The sequence below is a fragment of the Heloderma suspectum genome, chromosome 3 (genome assembly GCF_057233095.1).
Source record: "Heloderma suspectum isolate Gila_16-S chromosome 3, 16-S_ref, whole genome shotgun sequence".
Taxonomy (NCBI): Eukaryota; Metazoa; Chordata; class Lepidosauria; order Squamata; family Helodermatidae; genus Heloderma; species Heloderma suspectum.
This window is the reverse complement of record NC_139460.1, coordinates 291,511,520-291,529,136: the sequence shown is the minus strand read 5'-3', so window position 1 is coordinate 291,529,136 and position 17,617 is coordinate 291,511,520. Positions and strand designations below refer to the sequence as shown.

The window sequence follows — 17,617 nt, the reverse complement described above, 5'->3', positions numbered from 1 at the left end:
GTAAAAACGTTCTATGCAGAGTGCTGGAAGTCTCCAACAGAGAATTCTCAGGACCTTCATCAAATTACAATTCCGTCTTTTTTATGGAGGAAGCAATGAAGATTAAACAGATGTAAAAACAATAAAAACATGCAGCATAATATGGGCTTAAAAGTATAGGACCTTTCAGAAGGTCTTAACTACTAGAGCAATTGAACTTCTGCTTATCCAAATGTTTCAGAATATTTGCCAGTCCACTGACAGAGATAAATATTTTTGCATTCAAGTTTGTTATCAGTTAGGCAGTCTTCTCTGAGCATCAAAGCTGTGGAGTCTAGCACTGCTAGTTGAGGCCAGCAAGAAGGACGTAATGGGCTGAACTGATGGGAGTCTGGTGCCTGGCATAGAGACAGGACTGGCCTACTCAGTTTTCCTTGCCAGACATGCTATGGTGGCTGCAGCAGTAGAAATGTGGGCTGCAATATTCTTGATTTTAGTGTATGTTTAGGAGTGTGGATCTGACAAAAGTATTTTCACATCTGATGCAGAGCCAGACTAGATGCGATGTAGGCTCCCTTTGTCACTGCAAAGCAGGGAAATTTTCTTATCTCTAATCAGTGGCTGATCAGAGATAAGAGCTTTTCCCGGCCAGGAGAGGCAGTGGGGCTTGGGGGCAAAAGCTGGTGGATGGGGATCCCCCCTGCGTTGTACCTGCCATCTTTCTCCTCAGTTAAAAGCAGGGGCATGCAGGAGATTAAGGGGATGTTAAAAAACACTCTTTCCCCCCACCCCATGCCATTTCCTCAGTGGAAACCACCTCCCAAAGCTGCTGGAGGAAAAAGACAAGAACAAAATGGGTACTTGGTTCCTCCTCCCCTCTCTGCATCTAACTGAAGTTTGTGTGAAGAGATTCCATTGGGAAAATTGCACAGGGGAAGGGTTAACCCATCTCCACCTCCAACCCCAGTACCACGGCCCTGATCCAAATTTCTCTGCAACTGCTGTTAACTAAAGAGAAAGACACTGGTAGATCTGTGGACAGATCTCCCATATCATACCTCATTAGGCCCCCAGTCACTAGATTCGTTTTTAGTATGGGTCAAGCATGGGGGACTTGAGTGCAAGTGACTGGAAGTGTGATGGGGTGCTGGAACAGCAATATATTGGGATTTACCAGTGAGATCTGCAACTAAATGTTACAGTGCAGAGTGCTCCATTTCAGGACTCTGGACACTATTCCATTCCATCTCCCCACTAATTTTCTGTCCCTGTCCCCCCCCACCCTAAATCAGTCATCATTCCATGCTCACTGAGCATGCTCAGTTCTCACTGGGCTGGCTGTGTTTTTTGGGGGGGTTGGGGGGCATTCCCCCCTAAGGGTCTTTTCTTCCTAAAGCTTTTTTGTACTTCTGCAGATCTCAGGGTCTCCCCCAAAGCCTGCTGATACCTTCCTCTTGTAGGGCGGTTTTGGCTACATAAGGACTGGCAGTTGGATAATTGAGATCACTATCAGTTAGATTTCCTAATGTTCACACATGTGATGGTTGCTCATTAAATATAACCTCACTGTGAAAATCTCACAAAACGTTAACAGAAGACAAGATGGGTGCTGCTGTGATAGATCTGGAGGCTTAAGATCACAGTCCTATGCATGTCAGTGGGATGTATTTCCAGGGAAATTTGCACAACCGTCCCCAACCTGGTGCACTCCAGATATGTTGGACTACAACTCCCATAATTCCCAACCAGCACAGCCATGTTGGCTGGGAATTATGGCTTTGCAGTCCAACACATCCACCAGTTTGGGGAAGGCTGGTACACACGGACAAGTTTGAATCCTTGTGGGTTTTCACAAGGATTCAAACTCAAATGTCAGCAAAAGACCCCCTGGGTGTAACATTTCTAGCACATAGCAAGCATATACAAAAAGGAAAAAGAAAACACTTTTAATGGTTTGCAGATTTTTTTCCAGCACAAGACTCTTCATGTTAGTATATACAAAAAAGTATTTGGGAAAATGGCACAGGCATGTGGGATTGTAGCTCCACACACAGAAAGTAAAACAAGAACAATTACGAAATGGCAGCTGAAGTTGTGTTAACAGAGTGCTCAGAAAACATGAGACCTGATGCTTGACCAGCAGGGTTGCAAACTTTTTTCCCCTTCGGCCTTGCTCTTGTGTCTTGAAAGGCACGGAAAGACAAAGAAATGAGGCTGCTGATGGTTCCCCACTCAGGAGCAGGACTAGAGTAAGCCAATAACCCTCATGAGTTCAAAGCAATTCAAAGAAGCTTCTGTGCTTTTAAGACATGTGTGGTAAGGAAGGTGACCAGCTGGGACTCCTTGTCTCATAGATGCCAGGAAAAGCTGCTGTGGCTAACCCTCTTTTGACATGTAGCAATCAAAAGCAGAGAAGCCTCCTTCAGCTTAAGAGTATGTACATCTTGGTGCTCTCTGAATACTGGAAGATGGACTGGACTAGTCTGTCAGGCTAGGCCAAATCCAGTCAGGAAGCCCCAAATTCAGGAATTGGAAGGACTGTCCTCTTGTCACTTGACAACCAAGACCCAGCACAAGTCATATTTATAGGCCAGTTTGCGACACGACAAACACGACAGCCCACCATTATTTGGGGGTTAAATTACTCTTTCATAACCCTAAAACAGACCGTGGATTATGCGAGGGTTGTTTAACCCCCAAATAACTCTCGCCAGCCAGGTTCACATGACACGACAAGCCACAGCAACTCTTGGTCGGGGCTTACATATTCATAATGGCAGCTGGCACACACTGTGCACCTCGAGGGTAAATTAACCCACAATGGGCTGCCATGTTGTGTGAATCAGGTCAGTGTGTGGTGCTGAAAGGGTGGCGGGTAAGCATATTCACAATCTAAAGCAGCCTTAAACCTGGCGCCCTCCAGATGTGTTGAACTACAACTCCCATCATCCACAGCCAGCGTGTAGTTGTAATCTGACAGGTTGGGGATGGCTGCCCTAAAATAATGCCTCCAGCCTTGAGAGAAGGGTTAGCAGGCAGATCCTTTAGAGCTGCTGCCATTTGAAGGCCATTGGAAGGCTCCACTGGAAGAGTAGTAAGGGACAGAAATCAACAGATAAAGCTCTCTTTTTTTTACCCACCATACAGATGGAGTGAGGGAAAGCTTACAGATCTTTTTTTTTTCTGCCTATAGGCATACATGGCAACTCTAATTAGTCCCCTGCTGTAAAGGTGATCCATACCATGAACAGGTTGCCCAATAGCAGCCTAGGAGAGCGGGCGTCAGGCAGGGAGCGGGTGGATGCTGGTCAGGAAGGTAACATAGTGAAAGAACAGAAGGGGATTTGGTTTCCTAAGAATATGTGGGCCAAGGCAAATGCAAGTGCATTCTTCCTGCTGGGCTCAGCCCCCTCTCCCCACTCATAACAGTACAGAGTTTTCTGCCCTCAGTTCCCAGTATAAAAAGGTTAATTGGTGAGAAAAGGCACAATCCTTCTCCCAAAAGTTTGTTTCAGAAAAATACCTATTATACAAATAAATATGCTATAGCACACACTACTGCTAAATTATTTGGGAGATGTGAAATGTCAAAAGGAGGTGAAAGGCCATCAGGGCTCCTTTGAAATAATGAGGAAAGACCCTTCATCTTAGACCTGCTAAAAGCACTTAGGCCATCTTATGAAGAGGAAAGGCTGGACAAGCATTCTCTACACTGTATGAGGTGATTTCTGCAGTCTTCATGTGCTTTAAATTGCTCCATCTCCCTAAAAGAAAAAAGAAAATAATGAATACTTGTATGTTGATTGATATTAGTATTGGTCTACAAAATCATTATTATTTTGTTACTTTTTATTTGATAAATCCAGGAGGAAGCTCTCAGGATAAACTCTAATTTGAGGCCTTCTTTAACATGTAAAGCCAAGATATCTCAGCCAGCCTCCATGTATGCTCCTACACTGTTAGGTCTTCTGTTCCTAGGAAGGATTAGGGTGGCCACTTACACATCCCCCCAAAAGTGGAAACTCATCATCAAAAAAGAGGACACCAATTTGCATAACATTTGCCTATGCAAATTTATATGAATAGGTGCAAATTTAGAAATAGTAACTGTAATTTAAATAGAAATGCAAGACATCTCACCATAGTGGAAAAGACTGATGAGGTGAGCTGTGTGCTCAGTCTCCTGCCCAAGTGCTAACTGTGGATGGGCAGCTTCAAGGCCCCTGCTGCTCTCTCTTCCAATGGTTCTTTGATATTAAACCAGATTTGGACCAGAGAGCCCATCAAATAGAGGACTGTCCTCTACCAACTCTCCAAAATACAGGACTACTGTAAAGTAGGGCACCTGACCACACTGGAAAGGATCTGCCAAGTTTTTCAACTGCAGCTGGAAGCTTGCTGCATAGGAAGTGCCCTTCACTCATTTCTCCCTCCAGCCTCCTGCCCACTGCTTCCTATCTTACATTGCACAGGGCTTCTCCAGGCACATAAGATGAGAGGCCAGGACACTCCAAGCCTCACTGCATCTGGGTGTGAGATATCTCTTCAAAGGGCTACCATGTAGAGCCAACGTGCTCTTCTGACGGTTCCCCCCGTCCCAAATTCAGAGCATTCATTATCTTAGTAAAGAACATGGACATGTTGGGGGCCAAGAATATGCAACACTCTCTCTAGTAACATCTACCAGCCCTACTAGGAAGGATCGGGGAGAATCTCGTGCTGCTGCACAACATTACAGCCAGGCTCTATTTTGCTGCCCAAGAGGTTTGGGATAAATCTCTTGCTTTTCTGACCTGTCTTGGGCTACAATTCCAGGGGTTTAAGGTGCAGTTAGTGGACTATAATGCATAACCTGACACGCTGTGTACAGTGGGGCAAGTCAATACTGTACAGCTCTGCCCTACATCCTGTGCAAGCACCAGGTCATTACTGACCCCTAGAAGGATGCCTGCTTACGCTGGCGTTTTCATGGCAGACTATAGCGGGGTGGTTTGCCATTGCCTTCCCCAGTCGTGACTACCTTTCCCCCAGCAAGCTGGGTACTCATTTTACCGACCTCGGAAGGATGGAAGGCTGAGTCGACCTGAGCCGGCTACCTGGGACCCAGATTCCGCTGGGATCGAACTCAGGTCGTGGGGAGAGTTTCAGTTGCAATACTGCCGGCTACCACTCTGCGCCACATGAGGCTCCTTGTTGTTGTTGTTTATTCGGTCAGTCGCTTCCGACTCTTTGTGACTTCATGGACCAGCCCACGCCAGAGCTTCCTATCGGCCATCGCCACCCCCAGGTCCCCCAAGGTCGAGTCCGTCACCTCCAGAATATCATCCATCCAACTTGCCCTTGGTTGGCCCCTCTTCCTTTTGCCTTCCACTTTCCCTAGCATCAGCATCTTCTTCAGGGTATCCTGATTTCTCATTATGTGGCCAAAGTACTTCAGTTTTGCCTTTAACATCATTCCCTCAAGTGAGCAGTCTGGCTTTATTTCCTGGAGGATGGACTGGTTTGATCTTCTTGCAGTCCAAGCCACTCTCAGAATTTTCCTCCAGCACCACAGTTCAAAAGCATCTATCTTCCTTCGCTTAGCCTTCCTTATGGTCCAGCTCCCGCAGCCATAGGTACTATGGGAAATACCATTGCTTTAACTATGCGGACCTTTGTTGTCAGTGTGATGTCGCTGCTCTTAACTATTTTGTCAAGATTTGTCATTGCTGTCCTCCCAAGAAGTTAACGTCTTCTGATTTCCTGGCTGCAGTCAGTGTCTGCAGTAATCTTTGCGCCTAGAAAGACAAAGTCTGTCACTGCCTCCACGTTTTCTCCCTCTATTTGCCAGTTATCAATCAAGCTGGTTGCCATAATCTTGGTTTTTTTGAAGTTGAACTGCAACCCAACTTTTGCACTTTCTTCTTTCACCTTCGTCATGAGGTTCCTCAGCTCCTCCTCACTTTCAGCCATCAAAGTGGTATCGTCTGCATATCTGAGATTGTTAATGTTTCTTCCAGCGATTTTAACTCCAGCCTTGGCTTCATCAAGCCCAGCACGTCGCACGATGTGTTCTGCGTACAGGTTGAATAGGTAGGGTGAGAGTATACAACCCTGCCATACTCCTTTCCCAATCTTAAACCAGTCCATTGTTCTGTGGTCTGTTCTTACCGTTACTACTTGGTTATTATACAGTTCCTCAGGAGGCAGACAAGATGACTTGGTATCCCCATACCACCAAGAACTTGCCACAATTTGTGATGATCCACACAGTCAAAGGCTTTAGAATAGTCGATAAAACAGAAATCGATGTTTTTCTGAAACTCCCTGGCTTTCTCCATTATCCAGCGGATATTGGCAATTTGGTCTCTAGTTCCTCTGCCTTTTCTAAACCCAGCTTGTACATCTAGCAATTCTCGTTCCATGAATTGCTGGAGTCTACCTTGCAAGATCTTGAGCATTACCTTACTGGCATGTGAAATAAGTGCCACTGTTCGATAGTTTGAACATTCTTTGGTGCTTCCCTTTTTTGGTATGGGGATATAAGTTGATTTTTTCCAATCTGGTGGCCATTCTTGTGTTTTCCAAATTTGCTGGTATATGGCATGCATCACCTTGACAGCATCATCTTGCAAGATTTTAAACAGTTCAGCTGGGATATCATCATCTCCTGCTGCCTTGTTATTAGCAATGCTTCTAAAGGCCCATTCAACCTCACTCTTCAGGATGTCTGGCTCTAGCTCACTGACCACACCGTCAAATCTATCCCCGATATTATTATCCTTCCTATACAGATCTTCCGTATATTCTTGCCACCTTTTCTTGATCTCTTCTGCTTCTGTTAGGTCCTTGCCATCTTTGTTTTTGATCATACCCATTGTTGCCTGGAATTTACCTCCAATGTTTCTAATTTTCTGGAAGAGGTCTCTTGTCCTTCCTATTCTATTATCTTCTTCCACTTCCGCGCATTGGTTGTTTAAAAATAATTCCTTATCTCTTCTGGCTAAGCTCTGGAATTTTGCATTTAATTGGGCATATCTCCCCCTATCACTGTTGCCTTTTGCTTTCCTTCTTTCTTGGGCTGCTTCCAGTGTCTCAGCAGACAGCCATCTTGCCTTCTTGGTTTTCTTTTTCTTTGGGACGCTTGTTGTTGCCGCCTCCTGAACAATGTTGCGAACTTCTGTCCATAGTTCTTCCGGGACCCTATCTACTAAATCTAGTCCCTTAAATCTATTCTTCACCTCCACTGCTTATTCATTAGGGAATATTAGTGAGCTCATATCTAACTGATCTGTGGGTCTTCCCTATTCTCTTTAGTCTGATTCTAAATTGTGCAATAAGAAGTTCGTGATCTGAACTACAATCAGCTCCAGGTCTTGTTTTTACCAACTGCATAGATGACCGCCACCTTTGGCTACAAAGGATGTAGTCAATCTGATTTCGGTGTCGGCTGTCTGGTGAAGTCCATGTATAAAGTCGTCTCTTAAGTTGTTGGAAGAGAGTGTTTGTTATGCACAGTGAGTTGACTTGGCAAAATTCTATCAGCCTATGTCCTGCTTCATTTTGTTCTCCCAGACCACGCTTGCCTGTAATTCCAGGTGTCGTTTGACTACCCACCTTAGCATTCCAGTCTCCTGTAATGAAAATAACATCTTTTTTTGGCGTACTATCCAGTAGGTGCTGCAGATCCTCATAGAACTGATCTACTTCTACTTCTTCAGCATCTGTGGTTGGGGCATATATTTGGATCACTGTGATGTTAAATGGCTTACCCTGAATTCGAATTGAGATCATTCTGTCATTTTTTGGATTGTATCCAAGCACTGCTTTTGCCACTTTATTATTATGAAGGCTACTCCATTTCTTCTGTGGTCCTCTTGTCCACAGTAGTAGATCTGGTGGTCATTTGATGTGAAGTGGCCCATTCCAGTCCATTTCAGTTCACTGACACCCCAAATGTCTATATTTAATCTTGACATCTCTCCAATAACCACATCCAATTTGCCCTGGCTCATAGATCTTACATTCCAGGTTCCTATGGTGTGTTGATCTTTAGAACATCGGATTCGTCATTCACCACCAGCACCATCGGCTGCTAGCCGTCCTTTTGGCTTTGAGCTAGCTGCGTCATCACATCTGGGGCTAGTTGAACTTATCCTCTGTTCCTCCCCAGTAGCATTTTGACCATCTTCCGACCTGGGAGTCCCATCTTCCGATGGTATACCGACATATCTCTGGTTGTACTGATCCATTTAGTTTTCATGGCAAGAATACTGGGGTGGGTTGCCGTTTCCTTCCCCAGGGATCGTATTTAGTCTGACCTCTCTGCCATGACCTTCCCGTCTTGGGTGTCCCTTCATGGTTTAGCTCATGACATCATTGAGGTACTCAAGCTCCAGCACCTCAATGACGAGGCTCCTACCCACACATTATTACTAAAGCTGCTCCCCATATTATGCTGGGGATTAGAGAGATGTTGTTTCTTTTTCATCTTCCTTGCTATTTCAAGGCAACTTGGGTAGAACATATGGGGAGTTGCTTTGTATTTCTTTGTGCTGATAAAAAAGTATCAAACCTTCAAGAAATGGTAATTTTAAAAAAGCACACTGATCATGATAAGCCAATCAGCATAGTTCTATGGGGCAGAACCATAGCTGAGCGGGTAGAGCAGACGCTTTGCATGCAGAAGGTCCCAAGTTCAATCCCTGGCTTCTCCAGATAGACTGGAAAAATTCCTGCCTGAAACCCTGGAGAGCCGCTGCCGGTCAGTGTCAACAATACCGGGCTAGATGGACCAATGGTGTCACATAGTATAAGGCAGCTTCCTATGTTCCTATAGTAAAAGGGAGGCAGAAATACTTGTATATATTGTGGCGCACCCAAGCAGACTTACCCTGCAGCATCCGCAACATTTACAGTCCCCACAGATAGTTCCAAAGAGTCCGTTGATAGCCTGAATGGCGCAGAGCAGCATCTGTGCTCCACTCATGATCAGCAGCAGAGAGAACAGAGTCAAATTCCAGGGCACGATGGATTCTGGTCCTAGGCAGTTCTTCCATAGCACCTTGTTTCCCAGGTAGTCCCTGTGCCAAAAAGAAAAAAGTGTATGAACTTTTCTGTCTATATAAGAAACGGTTACCCACATTCTGGGTGCTTCCAGACGGAGGGGTCCTGGAGCTAACAGTCAGAAAGCATTGTGTGCTGCTATTCCATCTTTCCTTTTATTCACAGATTTTATGTGGTAAGAAGAAAGATGGAAGAAGTGGGGAGAAAAAATAGGAGGTTTACGAGTGGAAGATGACAATGTCTGGACCCCCCATAAAAGTCTGTGAATGAGACTGGGCCATTGCTCAATAAAAGCCTCGTCTGGAAGCATCCCTTGTCTCACTCCGTGTTGTTTACCATCCTCTCACACATTCTAGGGTGTGTGCATATGAAATAGAATCCAGGGCAGGCCTATGCACATAATTGTTTTTATTTTATTTAAAGTAATTTTATTCCACTCCTCTGCCAAAAAGGCTACCAGAGTGGTTTATATCATGGAATCACTGAAACAAGGCACTCCTGCCTGCAGGCTTAGGCTTACCACCTAAAAAAGACATCCCACACAAGGGAAAAGGGGTGGGGAGGGAAGAGGGAAAAATAAATAGTCTTTCAACAGGGCTGGTAGAATAATGGGCATAGGCTTGGTTCTCAGTGGTCCCACTGGGTTCTGGGGGCAGGGGGAATCTGGGACACAACTGACAGGGAGCAAGTCTGCATCTCACTGCAGACAGAGTGATTATCCAGGGAAGCGAGCAAATCAGCAGTAGAATTCTCCATCTCTCCCCATTCCTACCTCTCCAAAATTGATGGCCTTTAAGCTAGTCAGATAATAACCCTGTTCCATGTGATCAAACTAGGGGATAGTGAATGTGTGTGTGTGTGTGTGGGGGGGGTGTCTTTGATCTATTGGAGGTCTCTGCAAATGGAAGGGAAGAACAAATTTTTAGCGATTCCCCCTTCCCACTGTAGCTTCCGCCCCACCTCCTATGCTGTTTCAGTGGGTAATTTACCCCTTTGGATCAGATTTTCAAGGGATGCCTAGGAGAAGGGAAGATTAGGAGGAAATCACCTCGCCACCTATCGTCTTAGCAGAGGCCTCCATTAGACCAAAAGCCCTTCCATGAATGGAAAAACATTGGATACAACCCAAAAGCTCTGTGCAAAAGAAACAATGGATGCGTGGAGGCCTTGAGCTACAATCCTACTTCTTCCTCTACACATACAGGGGTTCATCACACGGAGCTTTTATCCTGCTATTGAGATGGCTCTCTCTCGGATGTTTTCGGGCTCTTTAGATGACACCGTTCCACTCCAGGGTGTCTCCTGCCATTTCCAGCTTATCTCATGTTTTCCCCAATCGCAAAAAAATATGGTATTTTTTCCAGCTCATTGAACAGGAGCGCCATGACCTCCATGTGAAATTCTCCAATAGCGGAAGAAACCGCTGTGTCTGCCTGCTGTGGGCGTTTGTTTTCGGTTGTTGGGGGCGCAGTCAGGATGAGATTTGACAGGCGCGAGGGCAAGAATCGCCTGCCGATTGCGTCTCCTGCCTCCACATTTCTCAACTGGAGGGAGAAGAGGGTAAAATGCCTCCCTGCAATGAAGGGAGACACATGTGATCCCCACCCCACCAAGCTCAGAAGCAACGTCCTCTGTTGTTTCAGAGCACCCTATTAAGTTCAGCGGGGCTTACTCCCAAGTAAGTGTGCCAAGGGTTGCAGACTTACAGCACAATCTTACATTTCATGTCTACTCAGAAGTAAGTCAGAGGTTTCCTGGGGGCTGTGAGAAAACAGTACAGCAGAAGTTAAGCTATGAAAACAAGATTCCCCCCCTCCTTTGCACACATGCCAGGGAGGGAGGAAGGCACTCCCTCAGTTCAAACCACGTGGCTGCCATGTAAAGAAGCCCTTCCTAATCCCACAAAGAAACCGAAAGCAGAAAGCTCCGGAAAGGATGTGGGTTTTTGCGGGTTTTTTGATTAATGTAAAAACACCCACAGTAACCCCAGTTTTGTTGTGTGAACTGGACTAATGAACATCAGTATCATAAACAGCAGTAAGATTCTGAAACTAGTGTGGCCAGGTCTCCTCTTTTATGGAGGACAATCCTCTATTTGAAGGACTGTTCACTATTTGACGTGAACGTGGTTAGTCACCTGGGTAGTCTTCCGTACTATGGCGAGCTGTGCTGCATTTCTATTTAAATTATAATAATTATTTCTAAATATGCATGCATACATATAAATTATCACATGCGAATTTTATGTGAACATGTGGCCTCTTTTGTCCTCTTTCTTGGCAACTCATAGCTGGAAGTTGTAAATCTCATCTGCAGCTCTATCCATTGATAATGTCACATGTTGAGGTTCCGACTTTGTCCCTACAGCCCGAGTAGCTGTACCACATGCTGTTATGGATACTGTGCACTCACAGCTATATTGATGACTCTGCACTAGTCAATCTTATATGGGGAAAAATTCTTTACCAATTCAAAATATGGCATCAAATAAGCCCTAACATGAGCAGCGAATAAAGTTGCCACCTTCCCTACACCCCCGGTGCCTTCAACAGCAGCCTTTAAGAAAGAAATTAAGCAGCTGAAGCTGTTCTGGGCATGGAAAGAAAGTGAAGCAATGAGCTTCATCTGTTCAATTTCTTTGTGCAACTCCAGATTTAATATGAGATATCGCTAGGTCAGAAATCCAGCCCACTGTAGTTTCCTATTCTGTTTGTGTTGTTGAGTCTCAAGAGGAAAGGCAAGACAAAATGGGACAAAATGAAATGCACAGCTACTAATACTTCAGTGGTGGGGGATAATTCTTACTGATAATTTACTAAAACTAGCATAGGTAAATGAGGAAAGATTAAATCAGAGGTGAGCAACACCTACTGCTCCCTGAAACAAAAAAAAAAACAAAAAACAACCAAAAACAAAATGGTGCTCTGTAGCAGATATGGAGCGCTAAAACAACAAATTTAGTTTGCAGAGAAGCTAAATTTGTCAATTTTAGCAATACTGAACACAATAGACTGGTTTCCCAGCGATTTTTAAATGCTGCTGCTGCTGCTTCCCCTCCCACTGAAGCCTGCAGGGCAAAAATGGCCCGCATACCTCCTGCAGCTGTTCACCCTTGGGTTGAATGGTACACAGTGATTCCACCACAATCTTGCATTCTCCATGTGGAACAGGAACTTAGGAAGTGTTTTATGCCAGAACAGATCTGTCAATCTAGCCCAGGACTGTCTATTCTGATTGGCAGTGGCTCTCCTGGGTCTCAGGCAGAGGTCCTTCCCATCACCTCCTACCTGATCCCTAAAATAAAACAGCAGCAAGCAATGGTGGCCATAGCAGCCACAGTCAGCTGGGGAAATGTGACCAGTCTCAGTGGTGGTGGTGGTGGAGGTGGTTGGCCACCCTCCCCCAGGCAACGGAGGGTGGGGTCTGTGCTCTGCTGCCCCTCTTGATCCACTGCCTGAGCTACATGGCTCCCATGACTCATGGAAGGGCTGGCCCTAGCCTCAGAGAATGCCCAAACATGGGGTCATTCAATTGCTTTATTTAATTATTGATTTGATTTGATTTGTATCCTGCCCTTTAGCAAAGCTTCCAGGGCTTAGTCTTAGAAGCTGATAGTCTATTTTTGAAACAGTTTGATGACTGCGAATGACCTGTTGGTCTCCAAAGTTCAGAAAGCGCCTTAGCAATGTCACTTATAGCAATCTTATTCACCCCCAATTTTGCTGCATTGCAACTGAGTTCAAAAATATCTTACCCGTTATTAAATGGATAGCTCCATATGCTCTCGTTCTTGGCCTCAGCAGTGATACATTTAGGGCCTTTGTTCAGAGCAACAGCTGACACAATGAAGCTGTACCCAGCACCCACAACTCCCACGGCTGCAAATATTATCGAAGTAAACATCTGCCGGAAACAAGAGAAAAGGACAGGTGAAGTCAAAGTCCATCCTAACCATCCAGCTGGCATGTTTGCAGCATACCAATTCCGATGGCTCACAAGTGGTATATGAAGGAGTCCAAAGGAATATCTCCTCCTGTATATACCTGCTCAGACCTTTAGGTCTTCTTGGTGGGCCTCCTCCAGGTGGGTGCTCCCACTAAAGGAAGGTAGGTGGGTTGCTACAAAAGAAAGGGCTTTTTCAGTTGTGGCACCCCACTTTTGGAATGCCCTCCCCAAAGAGGCTTGTCTGGCGCCTACATTGTTATCTTTTTGGCGGCAGGCAAAGACCGTTCTTTTCTCCCAGGCATTGGAGACCTAGTTCTAAATGTTTATGTCTCTTTTATCCATTTGTGTGCTGTTTGTTGTGTTGTGTTGTGTTGTGTTGTATTGTATTGTATTCTTTTAAATATTTATATTGGATTTTATATTTTTAACTGTTTGCATGACATTTTAATCTTTTACCTATTTGTAATCTGCCCAGAGAATATTGGTTACTGGGCAGATTAAAAATATAATAAATAAATGAAGAGGTCACTGTATCCAAATGAACTGAACTTTACTAACCCTATGGATCATTTGCTGGCAGAAGCCTAGAGTACGGTCCTCAAACCTACAGCCTTGAGGGATGCAATTCTGTGACTAAGGGCGTAATCCAATCTAGGCCCCTTCCAACCCTACTATTCTATGATTCTGTGATAGGCAGCCACCTCCAGACTCGGAGGTGACTGCCTAACTATAACAGGGCAAGAGAAGCACGGAGGGGATCATTCCCTCCATGCTTCTCCTGCCCTGCTTTTTCAGCTAGACAGCCGATTGCGGCTGTCTAGCTGTGGGAGCATGGAGCAAGGAAGGAAGCTGCTGTACGACAGATAGGATGTGGCCTACAGGCAGCTACGCTTTCCCCGCCCCGGAATGCCCCCAGCCACGCCCCTTTCCAGCCGTTCTGTGCTCCTCTTGCGAGTGCAGAGGACGGGGCTGTTCCACGCTGCCTCAGAAGCAGTGTGGAAGTGGGGGGAGGTTGGTTTTCTGGGAACCGACCTCTGAGTGTGGGCTCTGAGGTCAGTTCCTGGAAGACAGCATATCCTATGGCCATCTAGCCACTGTCTAGCAGCCACAGGATTGCTCCCTTAAAGAAGTTGTCAGGGCCATCCCTACAGCAGGCCAGGGGTAGGCAGACTTCAGCCTTGTGGGATCTACCGTTTTATTTACCTTGAGATCCACCAACTAGAGCCCAGTGCAAAAGACACACTTTGAATTAAAGAATCCTGAGCTGAGAAATTTGTTTTAAGTACCAGAATTGAACGGACCCCAAAGTCCTTCAACATAAAAATCCATTCCTGGTTACCCCAAGCTTTCTTGCTTCCAGCAGTTAAATGTAGGGTAGAATTTTGTTGCTGCTATTGTTAAACAGTTGGGACCCAGACATCCTTGCTGATCTATTGCAAATCATCCAGTGAAACTGATGGGCAGGACATCTGGGACAGAGAAAAGGAAGTACTCACTTGATGTCACATCATTAATTTATGGAATGTGTGGTGTGGTGTAGTGGCGCTGTGACAGAGTCTAACTTAGATGGCTTTAAAAGAAATCAGACAAATTTATGGAGGACAATAGCTCTTAGTTATGTTGCCTAAATGGAACCTCTAAACTGAGAGGTTCCACCGATTACCAGTCACTGAGCAACAACCATGGGTGGGAGATGACAATTGCCTTTGGGTCCTGCTTCTGGGCTTCCCTGCTTGGTGTTAGCCATTGTGGGAAACAATAACCCCATCTTCAACGTGTAATCCTCCTGCATTTTCCTACTGCTTCTTCTGCCTTTTTTCTTTCCATTAAAAATCAATTAAGGAACAAAATATGGAATAGCTATACAATGTGGTCATTCCAAAACGAAAGGAATGTCACCATGAAGAACCCCGACAACAGGCCTTCTCTGTAGCAGCACCCACCCTCTGGAAAACCCTCCCCCGTAAATTCAGGAAGCAGAAAATGTGGCATCCTTCAGACGCCTCCTAAAAACGCACCTTTTCACCCAGGCTTTCCCTGGGCTGCAACTGTTGCTGGGTTTTACTTTGGTTTTACATGCTACTTTTAAACTTTGAAAAGTATTATATTTTTTGTGTTGTATTTTATGGTTTTAATTGTTGTGAACTGCCCAGAGAGGCTCGGCTGTTGGGCAGTATATAAATGTAATAAATAATGTCTTGTGATTGCTAGCAGTAGGAACTGTCCGTCTGGAAGCACCCCAGGTAAAATGTTTGAGTAGTGATTACCAGACTACACATTTCTGTCTTAGATATAACTTGGAAGTTAGGCTTTTATACTTACTGCAAACCTCTTTCCACAGCTTTCATTACCGCAACATCCGCAGCAATCATTATTCTTAAGACCCAAAAAGACTAAGGCAGGAAACACCATCTGATAACAACAGAAAATGCATTTGTGGTTTGATAGTTCTCAGTTTAGTGACATTTAATCTGAAGTCTGAAATATCACATTTCTTTTTCTGGATTACCATTATTGCAGTTGGCAGATGTACTCTACGGTAACCAGCAGGATCACTGCAATCCAATGATGTAATCTTAAACACATGAACTTGGAAATAAGTCCCACTAAATGCAATGGGACACACTCTCAGGTTTTAAAGGTTAGCATTTGGCTGTAAATGTCTCAGCAGACAAAGGAAGTAAGGTTGATCAACAATCTCTTTTACAGAAGCAACTTTATACCACATCTAATCTCCATTGGTGACGCTGTAAATAGAATGATGCCGAACTAGTAGTATATTGGTCTGATCTAGCAAAGCAATCCTTAGCTTGCTATCCATCAAAAAACAACACTATAGTAAAGGTATATGTTGTTTTTAGGCAAGTGGTCTACATTTTTAATATAAGATTTAATTCATTTTCCAGTGATATTATTTTTGAATTTCCAGTATACATATTGGCAATCCCAATTTCCAACAGAGGCTGTACCTTATCTGTAGCTGAATTACAGTAATTTGTAGACAATAATAAATATGATCAGAACATGGCACTTCACATACTCACCAGTACACCAGAGCCCAAGATCCCTCCAAAGTACCAGACTTCATCTGAAATATGGCCACTGTCTTGAACCGTTCCTCCAGGGAAAAACAACAAAATATTGGCAGTGGCACATAGTACAGCCAAAGGAATGAGAGTAACTCCGAGGCACTTTGCACACCCTCCGCAACACATGATTCCAAAACAATACTGCAACCTCCACTAGGAAAGAGTGTAAACCTTTCCCTGGATCCCTTTGGTAATTTAAACAAGAGCTTCTTGGAATTTTTTACCCCAATCCACTTGTGTTTTTGGATTGCACCTTGGGATGGTTTCTTCCACAGAGGTTACAGTCTGCCAGCAAAGCCAGTGCTCTGATTACTTATAAGCCCATATTGTCATGATCTCATTTTTCTGCATCTCTCCACCCCACCCCAACCCCCACTCCTCCCCAATGAGATTATGTTCAGAACAACCTCTGAATGTACCATGACAACCGGGGATCTCTGTTAATATTCTACTAGAATGGAGAAGACAGTCAGTGGCTTGGAACTAGATTATTGGAAAACACCCTTCCCAATGACGGGGGATTGTTTTTGGCAATGTGTTTGCTATAGCACTACACAGGAGGAGAAAAAAAGCTTCAGATTCCAAGCCATGGTAGGAATAAAAATGGATTGTCAGTGTGACAGTACGTCACTGAACCCCAGTAATTTCACAGGAAGTCTCCAATAATTTGCATGAGTGAACACACTGATAATTAATTGATACTATCTTGAGACTAAGAACAAGGTAAAAGCTGTAAATCAAATAATGATTTACTTTCAGAGGAGCCACAGAAATTGTGTAAGCAGAGCAAAGGTTTGTTGGTCATTATCTCTGCACCGCTCAATAGCTGTTTTATAATGAAGAGCAGGCCGAGAATCTGCATACACATCTTCGAATTCTGTATTTCTAAAGATTAGGAATGCGACCTTATGGACACTTACTCCTAAGTAAGTGTCATTAAAATCAGTTGGGCTCATTTCCAGTGGACAGTGCCTCCGTGACAGAACCCATGTGTGGTATGCAGAAGATCCCAAGTTCAATATAGCCATGCATTTATTCTGTTCATGCATTTAAGTTCTATTCCCCCCGCCATTTATTTGTCAAAAGCTCATTGAGGCCATTAACATTATACACTATACAAAATAAACATTATACACATTACAGAAGTTAAACAGAAATTAACAGAGTACATTTCATAAACCACCATTAAATAAAATGGCTTTGGCAACCATCTTTGCCTCTAAGAGTCCTATAGCCTCCCTAATCAATTTATCTTCCAAAAGCCTAATCTACATGAACTAGAATATTCTGCAAATGCATGTGTGCTGTCATTTGCACAATTACCTTTATCTTCTTGTAAGGACTAGTCAATCTTTCCCATGAGATTCAGGTTGACAGATGATAGTTTCTAAGAGAGTTGATGGTGGTATGAAATCATTACTAGCAGTGTTGTACACACTAATGTGGTTTGTCCCACCAATTGTGCTTCATACATTCACAGGTGTATGAAGCACAAGAAAAACCTGCCAAACCTATTTATCAGAGATGAGACTGGGATGAATACACATACCATGGACAAG

At 44.3% G+C, this 17,617-nt stretch overlaps 1 protein-coding gene across 1 annotated transcript; it reads right to left on the bottom strand.

Annotated features, from left to right (window-relative positions):
* Positions 1-1,901: 1,901 nt before the first annotated feature.
* Positions 1,902-16,348, bottom strand: TM4SF4 (transmembrane 4 L six family member 4). The gene is made up of 5 exons (XM_084847267.1): positions 16,014-16,348; positions 15,292-15,381; positions 12,779-12,927; positions 8,852-9,041; positions 1,902-3,743 (listed from the first exon to the last, which is right to left on the bottom strand). Exons 1-5 carry the CDS (start codon positions 16,182-16,184, stop codon positions 3,726-3,728), a joined length of 618 nt encoding a protein of 205 aa, XP_084703393.1. The 5' UTR covers positions 16,185-16,348; the 3' UTR covers positions 1,902-3,725.
* Between the last annotated feature and the right edge of the window lie 1,269 nt (positions 16,349-17,617).